The 17,605-nt window shown below is 34.3% G+C and overlaps 1 protein-coding gene across 1 annotated transcript in view; it reads right to left on the reverse strand.

The window, feature by feature from the left end:
• LOC150110267 (armadillo repeat-containing protein 2-like) overlaps window positions 1-17,605 on the reverse strand; it is a 236,473-nt gene that overhangs the window by 135,112 nt on the left and 83,756 nt on the right. Inside the window, exons 7-8 of the mRNA XM_090395007.1 lie at window positions 13,854-14,023; window positions 8,284-8,386 (exon numbers count right to left, since the gene is read on the reverse strand). Coding sequence (XP_090251133.1) covers window positions 8,284-8,386; window positions 13,854-14,023 — 273 coding nt within the window. The remainder of the gene's footprint in view (window positions 1-8,283; window positions 8,387-13,853; window positions 14,024-17,605) is intronic.

A 17,605-nucleotide genomic window follows, 5' to 3' on the forward strand; every position in this document is an offset into this window, starting at 1 on the left:
TTACACTATTTTCCATCAGTTCCCTGGTAAAAAAAAGTGTAAAAAAGGGGTTTTATTGAATATAGATACTGCATTGCTTAACTTAATTTTTCTACATACATATTATTTATTAACTTCTCTTTGACTAATGAGAAGAAACACACGTATAAACCACAGTGAAAATTACTTAATTGTAAATATTTCATCCTAAGTATCTTAGGACATCATCAGTACAGTATTTAAACAAAATTAGGAATAACATACAGTTAGGGCGCATGATTACAATAGAATCTCATGAAAACGTGCATGACGTGCTAAAGTAGTACAACAACAAAAAAAAAAAAAAAAAAAAAAAACGTTAATTATTTAACACAGTTTTGTATGATAATTTCCCATACTTTAGGAATAGTAAGAACGTCGTTGCGGTTTAGGTTTGGTCTGTGTAGTAGGGCTTCAGAACTTTCTTTGTATAAACGTTCATGTTTAAATAAAGATCTACGTAAAAGTTTAGCCTTGTCCCAATGGATCCTATGGTTTGGATTTTCAATTCCGTGTTGAGAGAGGCCAGATTTCTGCGGTTTAAGAAGACGAATGTGGTCTTGATGTTCAGAGATGCGTTTCTGAACAGACCTACCTGTCTGTCCAAAGTAAGATAATTTGCATGAGCATGGAATCTCATAAACACCAGGTAACATCAAGGGTGAGAATTTGTCCTTAGGAGAAGGTAATAAGTTGTAAATTTGGTTGATAGGTTTGTAAGTAGTGGCAAAATTGTATTTCTTCATAATTTTAGAAAGACGTTCTGAGATGCCTTTAACGTAAGGTATGGGAATCCTATGCACTTCTTCCTGTCTGGTTTGATGTATGCAGAAGTGACTGATGGTTTTTTGAGTTGTTTTGGGATTATATCCATTTAGGATGGCTGTATTTCTGATAACTTCTAATTCCTGGTTTAAAGATTCTTCAGAGGAGCAGAATTTGTGTGCTCTGGAAACTAGTGATTTAATAATGCCAGATTTCTGAGATGGATGATGAGCAGAAGAATTGTGAATGTAGCGACCTGAGAATGTAGGCTTGCGAAAGACGGAAGTGGCGATGGAACCGTCTTCTTTTCTTTTGATGTGTAAATCCAAAAAAGAGATACCCTGTGGAGATTCTTTTTCCAACGTAAAGTTGATGCGATGATGAAGAAGGTTAATTTTATCTAGAAACAGTTGTAATTCAGGTTCGGGATGATTCCATACTGCAAATACATCATCGACATATCTTAGCCAAATTTTTGGTTTGGGTTCAAAAGTGAATATTTTTTCCTCAAGGTGTTCTAGAAACAAATTTGCAAGGTTTGGTGATAAAGGAGATCCCATTGCTGTTCCTTCCTCTTGCTTGTAAATTTGACCTTTCCAGGTGAAGTAACCTGATGCAATAACAAACTTGAACAATTCAACTATATCAGACGGAAATTTTTGAGTAAGTAATTCTATTGTTTCTTTATGGGGAATGTTAGTGAAGAGAGAGACAATGTCGAAGCTGATTAACAAGTCAGTTTTTGATAGTTGAATGTCTTTAATTTTTGTGTGAAACTCGGTAGAATTTTTGATTGAAGAGACTGAGTGGCCTATGTGAGGGCGGAGAAGGTTAGATAAGAATCTTGATAACTTGTACGTTGGACAGCCAATACAGTCTACGACAGGTCTAAGTGGAACATTAGTTTTGTGTAGCTTAGGTAAGCCATAAATTCTAGGAGGTCTTGCATGGTATGTCTTAAGTTTTTTGATTGTTTCTTCATCTAAGGAGGAAGTTTCATTAAGTAGCTTATTTAATTTTCTGAGTTGACGATTCGTAGGATCAAAATCCAATTTGGAGTAAGTATTACGATCTCGAAGAAGTAAATTAATTTTTTGGTCATATGAATTGGTATCAAGAACCACAGTGGTATTTCCTTTATCAGCTCTAGTAATGATTAAATTTTTGTTACGTTTTAAGGAAATAATAGCTTTCAATTCCGATGGTGGGATATTTAATTCTGAAGGTTTCGCACTGTAGATCACTTTAGCTACTTCGAAACGAAGTTTGTTGGCTTCAATACTGGAGAGATGCTTGATGTTTCTTTCTATATAGAAATCGCAAATTTATGGCCTCTTGCTAGAACATTTAATTCATCTTTTGTTAGTTGACGGTTAGATAAATTGACTACCCATTTTTCCGTTGGTAATTTGTTAGTGATCTTTTTTGATCGTTTTAATAGATTAAGGTATTTAATATGTAGAGCACTATTGCTTTTATGAAAAGCTTTTTTTCCCGAATTCTTTGAGACAGTTATAATTAATTGTAGCAATTCTTGATTTAACGTATTTGACAAATCTGTTTCTAGTTCTGTAATATTTAAAATATTTGTTGCTAGTTCATGCTTAGACACTCGTAACTGATTGAGTAGTAAGGAATGACTTGCTTTTTGATAGATTTTATGGGCGCCTGGAGATTTGATGGTTTCTTTCAGCTTAGCAAAGGTTGGAATAGGATTATCACGACTGCACTTTTTTAAAAAAGATATTCTAGCTCGTAGCTTACCCTGTTTTAGTTGCAGTTTTCCTAGTAAGTTTGTCTTCTGCGCTGTCATTTCCCCGTGAAGGAATAAAACTTTTTTAAATAACGAAACCTGTGGTGCGTTCATAATGAGAAGAAACACACGTATAAACCACAGTGAAAATTATTTAATTGTAAATATTTCATCCTAAGTATCTTAGGACATCATCAGTACAGTATTTAAACAAAATTAGGAATAACATACAGTTAGGGTGCATGATTACAACAGAATCTCATGAAAACGTGCATAACGTGCTAAAGTAGTACAACAACAACAACAAAAAAAAACAAAAAAAAAAACGTTAATTATTTAACACAGTTTTGTATGATAATTTCCCATACTTTAGGAATAGTAAGAACGTAGTTGCGGTTTAGGTTTGGTCTGTGTAGGGCTTCAGAACTGACCTCTGACTTCAAATCTGGCCTCTCTCAACACGGAATTGAAAATCCAAACCATAGGATCCATTGGGAAAAGGCTAAACTTTTACATAGATCTTATTTAAACATGAACATTTATACATAGAAAGTTCTGAAGCCCTACTACACAGACCAAACGTAAACCACAACGACGTTCTTACTATTCCTAAAGTATGGGAAATTATCATACAAAACTGTGTTAAATAATTAACGTTTTTTTTTTTTTTTTTTTTTGTTGTTGTACTACTTTAGCACGTTATGCACGTTTTCATGAGATTCTATTGTAATCATGCGCCCTAACTGTATGTTATTCCTAATTTTGTTTAAATACTATACTGATGATGTCCTAAGATACTTAGGATGAAATATTCACAATTAAATAATTTTCACTGTGGTTTATACGTGTGTTTCTTCTCATTATGAACGCACCACAGGTTTCGTTATTTTAAAAAAAAATTCTCTTTGACTGTTTATGTACTGCTGTATCCTTTTCTGTACTTTTATTTATATGTAGATATTGTATTGATTAACTTCGTTTTTGTACATTCATATTATTTACTAGTTTATTTTTGACTATTTATGTACTGCTGTAACTTTTGATCTTGTGTATTGCTATAACCTTTGCAGAAATTTTATTTATATATAGATACTACATTGCTAAACTTAATTTTTCTGCATGCATATTGTTTACTAATTCCTCTTTGACTGTTTATGTACTGCTGTAATTTTCTTTATACATATATACTGCATTGCTTGGCTTAGTTTTTGTGCATGTGTATTGTTTACTAGTTTGTCTTTGACTATTTATGTACTGCTGTTATTGCTATAACCTTTGACCTTGTGTATTGCTGTAACCTTTGCTGTTCTTGCACCAATATACCAATCAACCCAAAAGTTTGGGAAATTTTAATTTTATGTAAATATCAAAAACTGTTTTAATATTATTTATTAATATTAATTTCTAGCATATGGCAACTGTTTTTTTTTTACCTTGTTTACCTGTTATTTGATTTACTTGTTGTTTTTACACTCTGATGATATACTGTTATTTTCAGTATGAAATGTCGTACTTTTATTAAATTTTATTACTGTGGTTATTGTGTAAGTTTGTTGCTTTATAGTTATGCCACAGGTACCTTTAAAGATAAGTTATTTTGCCTATTCACCACAAGGCCTTGATATGAGCTCAGTTGGATTACTGTGCATGGATCTGGTCTCCTGGTTTCTGAAGGGACGAAGAAGTTGTGAATGTGTTTAAGGAATATGTTTCTTAGCCACCTGAACAAACAACATGAGCACATACAATTTACTACTGAAACTGAAAAATCATAAGTTGCTCCCTTTCCTGGATACACTAGTCACACGTCTTCCCTCAGGCAGTCTTTTCTCCACTGTTTACTGCAAGCCTACACATACCGGCCAATATATACATGCTAACTCATATCACCACCCTTCGCAAACATGTTGAGTCATTAACAACCTCAAAAACAGAGCGATAACAATTTGCTCTAATGAACAAGCTCTTAAACAAGATTTAAAAATTATTAGAAATACATTTATAAACAATAGCTACAGCAAAAATACCATTAATAAAGTTCTTCATAAAATTTCATCAAAAAAAAAAATAACATAGATTACAGTAAAACCATAGCTATCCCATACATACATTAAAGGATTATCAGAAAAAATTAATAGAATCTGACACCATTATTATCTTAATGCCACTTTTAAACCACCTTTAAAATTAAAAAAACATATTAACTCCTCTAAGGATCCTCCTCCCCCCCTCCAACATTGGCACACCCTGGAGTTTATTGCATCTGTAACTTACCTTATATTGGGGAAACTGGACGTACAATTCCTACCCATAAAAAAGAACACAAATCACACATTAAATTTAACAATTTTGGTGAAGCAGGCCTCGCAGATCATGCTGATTGGAAAAATACTTGTTCTTTACATCATACAAAAACCTGGTATGAACAGAAGTTTAAAGAAGCTTGTGAAATTTTGATTAACCACTCTAATCTTAACAATAATGGTGGCATAAAAATCCCAAGAATTTGGATGGCACACATTCAGCCCACTTAGTTTTCCAGTAAACCTTAACTTTAGGACTCTAAGCAATTTTTCAACTTTTATTGGCCATTATCCATACCAGTGTGTTGTAATTTATATGTGTATATAGGTGATTTTTTATTTTATTTATTAATTTAATTTTTTTTCTTTTTGTAAACATGTTGCTCTCCAGCTTCATTTAATTTTGTAACCTAATAGATAATAATAATAACAGGACTCTAGCTTTGATGTAGTAAAGTTTTTTTTTTTTTTTTTTTACAAAAGAGGTTGGGCCAATAGTTGTAACAGTTGGTCAGTAACTTTAGCATACCATGTAGATTGTAGTGCAGCTTGTTTCTTTGTATATATGCGTATACTCCAGATGATGACCTTAATGTGAAGGTCGAAACGTTGAGTGTTTATTTTGGTTTATATTAAAGTTTTACTCTAACACAGTAGTTGTTTCCACAAGTTTCATGATGTATTCAGTGACTATAATATCAGTAGACTGTAAGGATAATTTTTTTTATTTTTGTCAAAAAATTTGAGAAGTTTTTATAAATGGGTATGAATGGTCAAGCAGAGTGTTTAAGTCAAGACAAAAATTCTAGCTAGCTAGCTAGTAAGTAGGAGAGTCAATGCAGTTAGTAATGGATTCAAGAGAAAAACCTTCTTCATGGATTTTGTGCAGATTATAGGAACTTTATGCTGTTTTACCAAAATGAGTACAGTTTTTTGATATCTTCATCCCAGCTGACAATCTCCAATAGAGCATTCAGTTTGCTTATGTGACTATTAGTGGAGTTGTAATTAATTTCTTGGAAAGCTGTTCTATTGTATAAAAGAAGGGATATGTTTCTGTTGTAATCAGAGGTATTCATAACTACAACGGTTCTTCATGTGACAGCTTAATAGTTAAGTGCCTGTTAAGCCTCAAGAATTTCAAAGCTTTAATTAAATTAAGCTGGAGAGAGGGAGGATTAGAAAAGTAAAGTTTATCTCTGAATAGTAGTAGACACTTTAGAAGAAACTTCAAGATGGAGCTTGTAGGCATCATCAATACAGAGGGTAGATAGGTTACTCTTGATGTTATGGAGTAAATCTAGGTAAGTAATTTCCTTAGTCACTATGACAAAATCATGTCCTTTAGAGAAAATAACTGCTTCTGTTGGAGTAAGAGAAAATCTGAGGATGTGATCTACCCATTTTTTATGAGGGTAGATATAAGTTGATCTTTACTCAGGTGGGAGGGAGTCACTTGTAGTCAAGAAAACATCTGTATTTATTAAGCAACAGCAGCAGCAGAGACCACTTAGAAATGTGCAAAACTAAATTTAGTAGGGAAGTGTCTGAGACAAAAGTAATCTTCTCCAATAGCTCAGAGATGTGGCCAATGTTAAAGGAAAGATCATGTTGGCCACTTGAAGCTGATTACATATCAGGGAGAGGGTGGCACAGATATAAGTTTGAGGGAAAAGTAGGAATAATTTTAGAGTCAAAGTTTTTTTTTTTTTTAAAAAAAAAGAATCCTTGCTCATAATTTACCTTCTTGTACAGGCAGCTTGCCAAATATATCAGTCTTTCTGGTCAAATCTTCACTGTGAAGTTGAGTAACTGAGTAAATGTGATGGATACCAATGATTACAACAACAACAACAGAAAAATATCCCTTCTCTTACACAATAGAACCACTTACCAAGAAACTGATTGCAAGCCCACTAATAGCCAGATCAATAGATCATTAGATCAAAAGCTCAATGGCAGACCCACAATCTGCCAAAAATCCATAAAGAAGATTTCTTCTTAGACCCACTCTTCACTATATTGACTCTCCTATTTGCCATCTAGCAAAAATCTTGTCTTGATTCTGAAGTTTTCCATTCTTGTTCATTTTATAATTTAAAAAAAAAAATCTTCAAATTTCTTTTCTTACAGCATATAGACGTCATGGTCAGTTTTGGCATTCAATCCTTATTTGTGAGTTCCACTTGCTGAAACTCTTCAGCTATTATCACTGACTTTTGTCCAGACATAGCCAAGCAGTTTGATTTTATCATTCACCATGGTTATTGTGTCTGTAAAATTAATTTTATAAGTAGATAGAAGGTATATCACTGGCTCTTCCTCCTGACATTGGCAAACTGTTTGAGTTCATCATTCATTCTGGATATTCTCTCTGTAAAAATAAACACTACAAACAGATAGAAGGCATTTTCATGGAGACACCCTCTTTCTCCTGTCCTTAGCCAATTTATACCTCAAACATCCAGAAGACACCCTGTTCTTCTCCATACAACCTCAAAACCATCATTTTGGGTACGTGATGTAGATGATATTTTCACCACATGCCCTCCCCTGCCAGAAGATATTTCTCTTCTTTCCTAATCAAAATCAACAACCTACATCTCTGTATCAACTTCACTACAACAACAGCACAGAATGTAAAATTAGACTTCTTGGACATCTACCTCTTCCACTCTCCTTCTGGTGTACTGATTACCTCTGTTTATCATAAAGCTTACTTCACTAGTAATCATATACATGATTCAGCACATCATCACATAATGTTAAACATTATTAACATTATCCCAGCTCATTGACAAGCACTCATATAGGCTGATTCTGGTCATTGTCTCAATGAGAACCATGACTGGAATGAGGCTATGACTTCAGTCTGTTTCTACATTGTGCCTTTTATATATTCAATGGGCACTGTTCAATCATTGTCCCCATTTTTGTCAGGCCTACAATAACCAGCAGCAGCTGTTCACCATTCATTTATAGGTCAAATGCTAACCCACCAAACCTACCACCAGTCATCTTTCATTTCTCTCTACCTCTGTTCTATGTAACAGCATCCCCCAAGCAGTATTCCAAACACTAATGAAGGGCTTGGAATACTGTTTGGCATTACTTTTCTATAGGTAAAAGTGAAAAACAGAATAAAGGAAATAAAAGTTCTGTCTTACAGAAAATACAAGAAAAAAAATTTATGACTAAACATTGGCAATTTGAATATAATGTCTTCCACCAAAATAAATAAATAAATAAAAATAAAATAGAAAGAAAAGTAGTTTGATTTTTATTTATTTTTACATCCACTTAAAATTTCATTCTTTAGCCTGTTATTACTTCCTTCAACGTTAACAACTATTATATAAATTTATAAGAAAATTTTGTTCCTTTGAATAATTTAAATCATAAATAAATCTTTACAAAACAGTATTTAATTACAGAGTGCATTACCTAGAAATTTGTTATCCAAAAAAACTGTATCATTTTCCTGATCTCTACTTATTCGGTACAAAAGTTTGCACACATTGGTCAAGTTTCTTCCAGTTACCTTTAACTGAATGATAAATATATACAAACAAACATTTGAATGAATAAGAGCATTACATTAAACTATTTAAAAGATGTATTTCAATTTTAAATATGATCAAGGTATAAATTTAAAAAAACAAGGAGTAGAAGATGTAAAAAAATTAGCAATATATAATGGTATGATAAGTTCAGTGCTCATCTTTCAACATCGTCTGGTTTCTTGTTTTATTAATACACATTTTTATAAATAGTAAATATATATGGAATTCCACTTTCTATTTTTTTTTTTTCCCAGTGGAAATTTCATGTAAAATAAGCATTTGTGAACTGCTTAATGGCAAAAAAATTTCAAAAGCTATGTTATTTCAAGTCATAAAACAAAAAAAAAAGAAGAAAAATTAATTTCGAAATGCTATGTATTACAGAAACTGGTAATGAATGGCTTAAGTAATGAAACTAGTAGGTTTATTAAATAATTATTACAACCTATAAACCCAGTGTTAGTTACATTTTTATTTCTAAGTTAACTATTTGAATTGAAGGAGGTATAGGAAGATGGTTTGATATAAATTCAGATGTAAAGATATGGTGACTTACACCTGATGTAAAATCATGTGGCACTATCTACACATATCACTTACTGTAGCATTTAACCTATCAAAATTAGAGATATTAAACTTAACTCTTTACTTTATATGCAGATGATGCTATACACTCCTAAATAAATCCATGTAAACTGTTCAGGACACTTTAACTAAACTGAATAACCACTAAGAAATTTGGTACGAAAATCAGCAATGAAAGTAAACAAACTTTTAAGGCCAATCTTTTAAGTCCACAAGTCTATGGACTCTATGGAGTAGCCAATAATAATAATAATAAACTGGGAAAACATTTCAGCTGACACAATTTTTACTGAAGACTGCAAATTAAATACAAAAATAGATAATAAAATAAGCTGATATTGCAGAGAGCCAGCTAAATAAATTTATATACATAAAAGAAAAATTTGCCAAATTAGTATAAGCCAATATTCGGAACCAATTTTAACTTTCAGATATGAAATTTGGGTTGGAAAAAAAGTAATTTAGCAAATTAAGTGGATATTGAATCCAACATTATTTCAAAGCTGAATAGAGAAACTACAAGAGTTTCATGTCGAATATAGAAACTATAAAAGTTTGGGTGGATCCAAGCGCCAAGCGTAAGCAAACCTTTCATGAGGGGCAACTCGTAGTAAAGGTGGAGTAAGCTATGATTACTATTCTTAGTATTTCCCATAATGTAAAACACATCTCCTAGCAGATATGTATGATATTATACATTATGGAGGGGGGTCACTACCCAGACCAGTTTTGACCTTTGTTGAGGTCTCGTCAATGGGAGCCAGACCCAGATGTAAAATATTCAGATTGAAGTGATGCAGAACTTATACTTTACTATGAGTTGCTAAAAAAGGTGTGACATCACAAAAGGCACCAAGAATTACTGAAAAAGAGAGTATTGAATCCAACATTATTTCAAAGCCATTATTTCAGTATCCACTTAATTTGAATAATTTTACATCGCCGAAGCGAAGCCTTTTGGATCTCTTTTAAAAGTGAGAATGAAGGTAAACAAAAAGAACGAACGAATGAATTATTGGAGAATAAAAATGATGAGACTGATGCAACGAGTGAGATCGCTCGGTTACGCGAAGCGATACACAGAGTAAATTGGTAGCTGGAGCGTTGGCAAAAATGTTTACCAAGCGTACCGATTAATAAACAACAAACGTATGATAGAAAAAATAAGAGTATGATAGTCAGTGTAAACAAAATGAAAGAGTGAGTGTTGTATGGAGATTCCTTAGTAAGAGGTGTGTTAGTTGAGAGTTTAACAAAATCGTACCAACCTGGTGTGAATGTTAAGGATGTAAGCAAGTCAATTAGAATGCAAAAGCAGCGGGTGAAAGAATTAATAGTGGTAGCAGGTACAAATGATTTGAAAGGAGACAAAATGGCTATGAGTGAGGATGTGAAGGAATTGCTTGAGGTAGCAAAAGAGAAGAGTGAGAGAGAGAGTTAGGATGGTGAGTCTCTTTCTGCGGTATGACAGTGAAGAGTATAGAAGGAGGGCCATAATTGCTAATGACTTTATGTGTGAATTATGCAGGACGAGTGGTGTGGAATTTGTGGATGTGTGGAGTGAGTTCAATGGGCGAAAGGATTTATATAAGATGGATGGTTTACATTTGAATGGATTTGGTGTATGGAGACTTGAAAGGTGATGTCGAATGTAGTGGAAGTAAATGTGCAGAATCAGGGAAACTAGAGTTATTAAGGGGGAGGGGAAGTAGATATGCAGACTTTAGGGAGACAGTTGAGTGTATGAATGTGTGTGTAATATGCCCAAGCGACTATGAAAGACCATGAATCAGAATGGGATAGTTAGTATAAGGCATCAAAATAGGGATGGGACAAATCGCTTCTGCAATTCATGTATACTAATGCCAGAAGTATTAGGAACAAGAAGGAAGAATTTTTGGCCTTGGTTGGCACTTCCAGGCCACAGATTATTGGCATTAGTGAAACATGGCTGACAGAAGATGATATAGCTAGTGGGATTAAATGTGAGGGGTATGGTATGTTCAGGAGTGACAGGGAGAATAAAATGGGGGGAGGAGTGTTATTGACGATAGCTGATGAGCTACAGCCAAGGAGAATAGAATTGGAACTGCAGGATAGAGAAAAGAGCACATTTGAGGCTATTTGGTGTGAGATTGAAACTAGCAGAACAAAATATACAGTTGGGTGCTGCTATAGACCACGTGATGGAATAGATGATGGCGACAAGCAGAGTGGAAGGAGGGTAATTAATATGGGTGATTTCAACTATGGTAACACTGACTGGAAGGAGGAGAGGACACATGGGAGGAAGGAATTGGATTTTATACGGTTATTAAGGGATAACTATCTGCAACAGCATGTAATGGAAAATACTAGGGGTCAGAGAGTGCTTGACCTAGTAATTGCATCTGAGAATTTGGCTGTAACGAATATGACCATGTTGCCACCAATTGGTGAGAGTGATCATGGTCTTGACTTGGGAGGTGGCTAAAGGTGTGGAATTTACAATTAAGACAGGGTACATGTGGAATAATCGGGCTGGTAAGTATGACAAGCTTAGGAGTTTGATTGGTTCAGTGCCATGGCATGTAAAACTGCAAGGGCTAGATGTTGATAGTGCATGGGAGGTGGTAAGGAAGTGTTTGCATGAGGCAATGGCTGACTGTATACCTAGAGTTTGAGTAATAAATCAAGTAGGGGTTAAATGGATCAATAACACCATTAAGCTTGAGCTGCAAAAAAAGAAACTACTATGGAGGGAATTTAAGGAGAAAGGTGACCAGCAGGCACATGAACGGTATAAACCGCAGGCCAGAAGGGTAACGAGTGTGGTAAGAAAAGCAAAAAAAAATGGATTATGAAAGAACATTAGCCATGCAGGCTAAAGAGAATCCCAAGCAGTTTTTTTGATATGTTGCAAGTAAAAGAAAAAATGTATATGGCAGAATGATTTTAAAGAATGCTGATGGCAGAGAGGTAACCGAATCAGTTGATATAGTTGAATTACTGAGTGAGCACTTTTGCAAGAATATATCATCCAGGTGGTGACATTGCAGAAATGAATGAACCAATAGATTATACGGGAATTATGGTGAATGAAGTGGAGGTGAGTAGTCTATTACAAAACCTCAATGTCAATACATCTGTGGGATTGGATGGTATACCAGCTCGTGTTGTACGTGAAGCGGCTAAAGAATTGTCAGTACCCTTGACCATTTTGTTTAATCTGAGTCTCGGGTATGGGTTGGTTAGTACTGTAGTACTCCTGTTGTAAATTACCGACCGATTAGCATATCAGAAATCGTTGTCAAGGTCTTGGAGAAATTAGTCAAGAGAAGAATACAGGATTGGATAGATGAAAATGGGATACTGTATTGGGGACAACATGGTTTTGTGAAGGATAGATCATGCCTCAGTAACTTGCTCACGTTTTATAACACAGTGACCGCTGAACTGGATAAGGGTAATGGGTTTACAGTGATTCTACTAGACCTTGCTAAAGCCTTTGACAGGATACCACATGGAACTCTAATCAGTAAACTGCAGCATATGGGGATGGATAAAGGATTGGTGAGATGGATAGGAGGGTGGCTGATGGAGAGATATCAGAGAGTGGTTTATTCAGGAGTAGAGTCCAAAAGACGGCTTGTGACTAGTGGTGTGCTGCAGGGTTCTGTTCTTGGACCACTATTTTTCAATTTCTTCATTAACGATATAGGAAAGGATCTGAGAGGAAGTGTTCACTTGTTTGCTGACGATGTAAAGTTGGGTAGAGCAACAGTGAGTGCACAGGATGCCAAAATTTTGCAAGATGATTTGGATAGTTTGGAGGACAGGAAAATGGATGTCAATCTAATGTAGTAATGTGTAAGGTTATGCATTTTGGGGTGAAAAGATTAGCAGCAGTATATCACATTAGTGGAACCGTACTCCAGGAGATTAATGAGGCCAGGGATTTGGGAGTATTGGTGGATAGGGAGTTGAGTTTAGGGGGCACATCGCAAAAGTGGCTAAATCAGCTCATCAAATCACGTGGTTACTGAAAAATACTTTAGCAAGCAGAGACAAACAAGTTATTGTTCCTCTGTATCGATCCTTGATAAGACCCCATCTAGACTACTGTGCCCAGATATGGGCGCCAGGTTTTCTTCTTGATGGGTAGGTTTTCTTCTTGATGAGTGACCAAGATGATAGCAGTTCTATGGAATGAACCTTATGAGAACAGGTTGAAGATTTGTGGGTTGCAAAAATTGGTTGATAGGCAGAAAAGGGGTGATATGATTGAGACATTCAAATTATTGAAGGGTTTCTATAAGATTAATCCAGAAGATATTTTTGAGAATAGGACTGGTGGTGGGAGGACAAAGGGGCCATACATGGAAGCTGGGCAAGAATGTGGTTAGCAGGGGTGTTAGAGCTAGGTTTTTTACTTGGAGAGTGGTGAATGAGTGGAATAAGCTGCCAGAGTCTGTTGTGGGTACTATGACTGTGAATGAGTTCAAGGAGAGGTATGATAGATACTGTGTGAATGTCGAATAGTTGTTCTTTGAGTATGAAGTACTATCATAGTATCTTTTACATCTCTTAATTATGCAGTACTATTACGGTATATAGCTAATACATTCCTAGAAAGTACATATTAGGAAATGATATTGAACCAAGGTCACTTCAATACTTAAACATAATATGAGGAATTATATATTCAAAATAAAAGTGAGAGAACAGATTATAACAGAGATAAATATAACAGAAAACCATGTCATGATATTTTTTTATTTCCCAACTCAGAAGGCCAGTAAGCCATGTAGTATCTTGGCCATTGTAAATGGCTAAAAAAAATAATTATTTAAATTTTCCAAAAAAAAATATTTTTTTTTAACTTACACCCAAGATCACCTTGGCCACTTCCACACTTAAAAAAGGATGCAGGGGATTAAGCAATCGAAATAAAGTTTTTAACAGAGCACAGCGTTCAGGAAACATTGTTCCAAGTACTTCCATTTCTTCTAAAACATTATAGATCTTACCAAGAATATTTTCAATATGTCCATCATCTATTTCAGGAGAAACAAAAATACCATGAAAATGCAAATTATGAATACAAATATTTGTTGTAGGTAAAAATATAAAATAACACACTACCCTAATAAAAAAATAACAGTAATATACTTAGAGTATTTTATTTTTTATTTCAGTGTTGAGTCTCCAATAAAAAATTAGAAAATGTAAAAATACTGGGATCACATCAAATGCAATTATAATTGACATACTAACATCATTGCTAAATATATTTTCTTTTGTATCTCTTGTCCAAGAAAGTAACTTAACTTAGCTGCAAATCTAATCTATAACAGCAGAAATTTTAAAAAGGTCTTTTTCAGGAAGAAATAAGTGAACTGGTCTTAAGCAGAGAAAATAGCATTTTCAGTCAGCAATTTACATACATGTTTCATCACACCAAAGAGAATCGAAAATACTTGATAATGACAATGAAGTGATTGCACAAGTGTCTGTAACATAAAAAACATTTTAAAAAAATAGTGCTGCACAGAGGGGCATGAAATCTTCTAGGGAAGAACAAATCTATGCTCAACTAGCAGATCTGTGACTATTTTGTACAGCAGCACGTGTAGATTGATGAAATTTTGAAGTGGGATACTTCTTTGTAATATATACCTCCATTATTTGAGGTTCTAACATGACCTCAAAGATACAGTTGTACACTTCTTCATAATATATTCCTTCCCAGTGATTTCAAAGATACATATCAAAAAAAATTAAAAAATCAGCTAACGCCTTTTATTCCATTATAGGGAGTAGGCAGTCTCCAAAAGTTAGATAGTTAGCCCTATCTAACTTTTGGAGACTGAGTGGGCAGTGCAATCTCCACTGGCAGCCAATCAGAGATAGCTGGCCCAAGGCTATCACTAATTAAGCGATATGCAGTGAAGAGATGGCTAACAAGTACCACCATCTGATTATACCTAGCCCTAACACAATATTGTTAATGGCTGAAAATAGTATGGGTTCTACGGTCGATTTTATTGAGTTTATGGGACGAAAAACCAGAGTTTCCAGGAGAAAAAACCCACTTGCCTGTGCCAGAGGTTGAGCAACTCAGGAACCAGTCGAAAAAAGACTTAAAAAAAGTTCCTCTAGTCAGTGACTAGAATAAAACTCACAATGCTCTCTCTTCAGGTGGCTTAGTGCTGAGGAGTGCAAACAACATAATGGATTTTAAATCTAGAGCATAATATAACTAAGGGAATGTATAATGTTCGTCAATCCACAACACTGCATTCTAGGCTATATGAATTGTTGAATCATTGTCCTTAAGTAACCTGTTACCTTGGTTGTAAATTATGACCAAATAACAAAGAATGAAACCATTATCTCTATTAATTATATGCATTGTGATCTCTGGTGGCTTTGCTTATTTTATGGGATGAAAAACTCAAGTTTGCAGGGGAGAAAAAAGTCCTGCTACCTCATATGAAACTTGGTATGCCATCTTCGGTGAAATGAATAAAAATTTCTTGTATTTTAGACAGAACTCAAACACAAGTCCAGCAAGAGAGAAACAAATATCATGCAACTAAAAAAATAACTCATTGTTCTTTATTTGCTTTACTGTTTTAAAATATTTAATGATACTGTTTAGCTTCAAAGAAACCAAAACTGGATTCTGATTTACATCCCACTCAAATCAGAAACAATAATTTAGTATGATGCTTAAAATATCTTGGGGGGGGGGGAGGGAAAAAGAAAGCTGCAATGAACCTTTCAACACTGCTATAATAAAACATGGCTCCGCAACACTGATGTAATCCAAAACAGATGTTCACTTTTATAAAGATTCATTTAAAAACTAGAGCCATTAAGGAAGTGGTGAAGCACATTATACAGCCTATTCCAGCTGAGTCAATCCTGCCTTCCTGTGGTATGGTCTGTTTTTCACAAATGGGGCTTCAGCAAGGAGAGTTTTGCTGCCTTCAGAGCATATGTTCCCTAGTTGGAGAAAATTCCAATTACACCTACAGATGGTAGATAACCTTCATTGCCCAGTGAAACACCACTGCCCTGCTTATCATAGATATGACATGGCTATAGTCATGGTTCATATCTAGGATCACTGGTTTCTGTCCCCTCCATTTCCTTTTACGTGGAGTGTGGGTAGTGTAAGTCATGTTGGGAATGCTTTGAACATTATAATTATTCAACTACAGAGCAAGTACCTCCTCCATTTGAGGGAGCTGGCAGATGGCAGCTGGTCTAAGTTTCCTCACGCCAGCTGCAAGTTGGTACATGGAAATAAACATGTAGATAAGACTTCAGGAGCATTCCCGATCAGCTAGCAAATAATTCTGCTACTGCTTATTCTGATATGTTGTATCCGGAGAGAATCCAAGTAAAGCAGCTTGCAGGGGACACATGGCCATTCTTGGAATGGAACCTGTGCACTTCTTATGAGAGTTGTGTCAAAAGGTTCTTCACACCTACTACATGGCTTTTTCTACAAATTTTTGTAATATTCTATTGCCATGAAAGACAGCATAAAAAATGTTGTGTCACTGCAGATAAAAAAAAATCTTCGACAAAAATATTATCAAAAATGCAAAAAAATATTGCAAAAAAAAACCAATAACAACATACCAAAAAAATCAACAAAATTCTACATAGATTTGCCAATATCTGGGACTTAATACCAATATCATTGGCATTACCACTTACAGACATTCAAACCAGATATAATACAGGTATCCCTCAATTAACGTGGTTAATTAATTCCTCGATGTTACCGCGTATATCAAAATTGCATTAATCAAATATTATAATCAATGGTAAAAATTACAATTTGTCCATGATCGATTACTGTATTAATAACTCGTTTTATATGGTACTCTTTTAGGAAAGATAAAAAATTAAAGCAAAGTAAATGTTTAATAAATACTTGTATCTAGATTAGTTACTGCAATTTTTTTATCAAAAGTTATCGAGAGTCGTTTGAACAGTTTTAGTTTTTTTCTTATCGGCATAAATTCTACGATAACAAATAAAATGACTCTCCAGACCTCGGAAAAGCAATGAAACATAAAGAAAAAACACTGCAAATATAACACATGATGGTACAAATTAAGTTAATATTGAATCCAACGTTATTTCATAGCCGAATATAGAAACTACAAGAGTTTCATGCCAAATATACAGAAACTAAAAGTTTCAGGAGATGCAAGCATAAGCAACCTTATGAGTAACTCATAGTAAAGGTGAAGTAAGCTCCAGATCACTTTTCTTAGTATTTTCCATAAATGTAAAGCACATCTCCTAGAGCAGTGCTTCCGAAACTTTAGGATGAAAAGGCCTCCTTTGGAAAAATTAAAATATTTCATGGCCCCCATTGAAAAAAAAAATCATAATACAGGCATATCTTATTATAAAATTTATTGTATTTATATTGAATACAATTTATGTTCAAGATTTTGCGTTTGTAAGCTTCTTATCAATATCTTTGAAATGAAACTTATGAAGCAAAATTTGTGAACCAACACCAATGTGTGATTTTTTCCGTTAAAATATAAAAAATAACAAAAAAGAAATAATAAATAATAAAAATTAAATACGTTTCTTTAAAAAAA

The sequence above is a fragment of the Typopeltis vanoorti genome, chromosome 1 (genome assembly GCF_054136105.1).
Source record: "Typopeltis vanoorti isolate ZY-2024b chromosome 1, IOZ_Tvanoo_1.0, whole genome shotgun sequence".
In the NCBI taxonomy this organism is placed as follows: domain Eukaryota; kingdom Metazoa; phylum Arthropoda; class Arachnida; order Uropygi; family Thelyphonidae; genus Typopeltis; species Typopeltis vanoorti.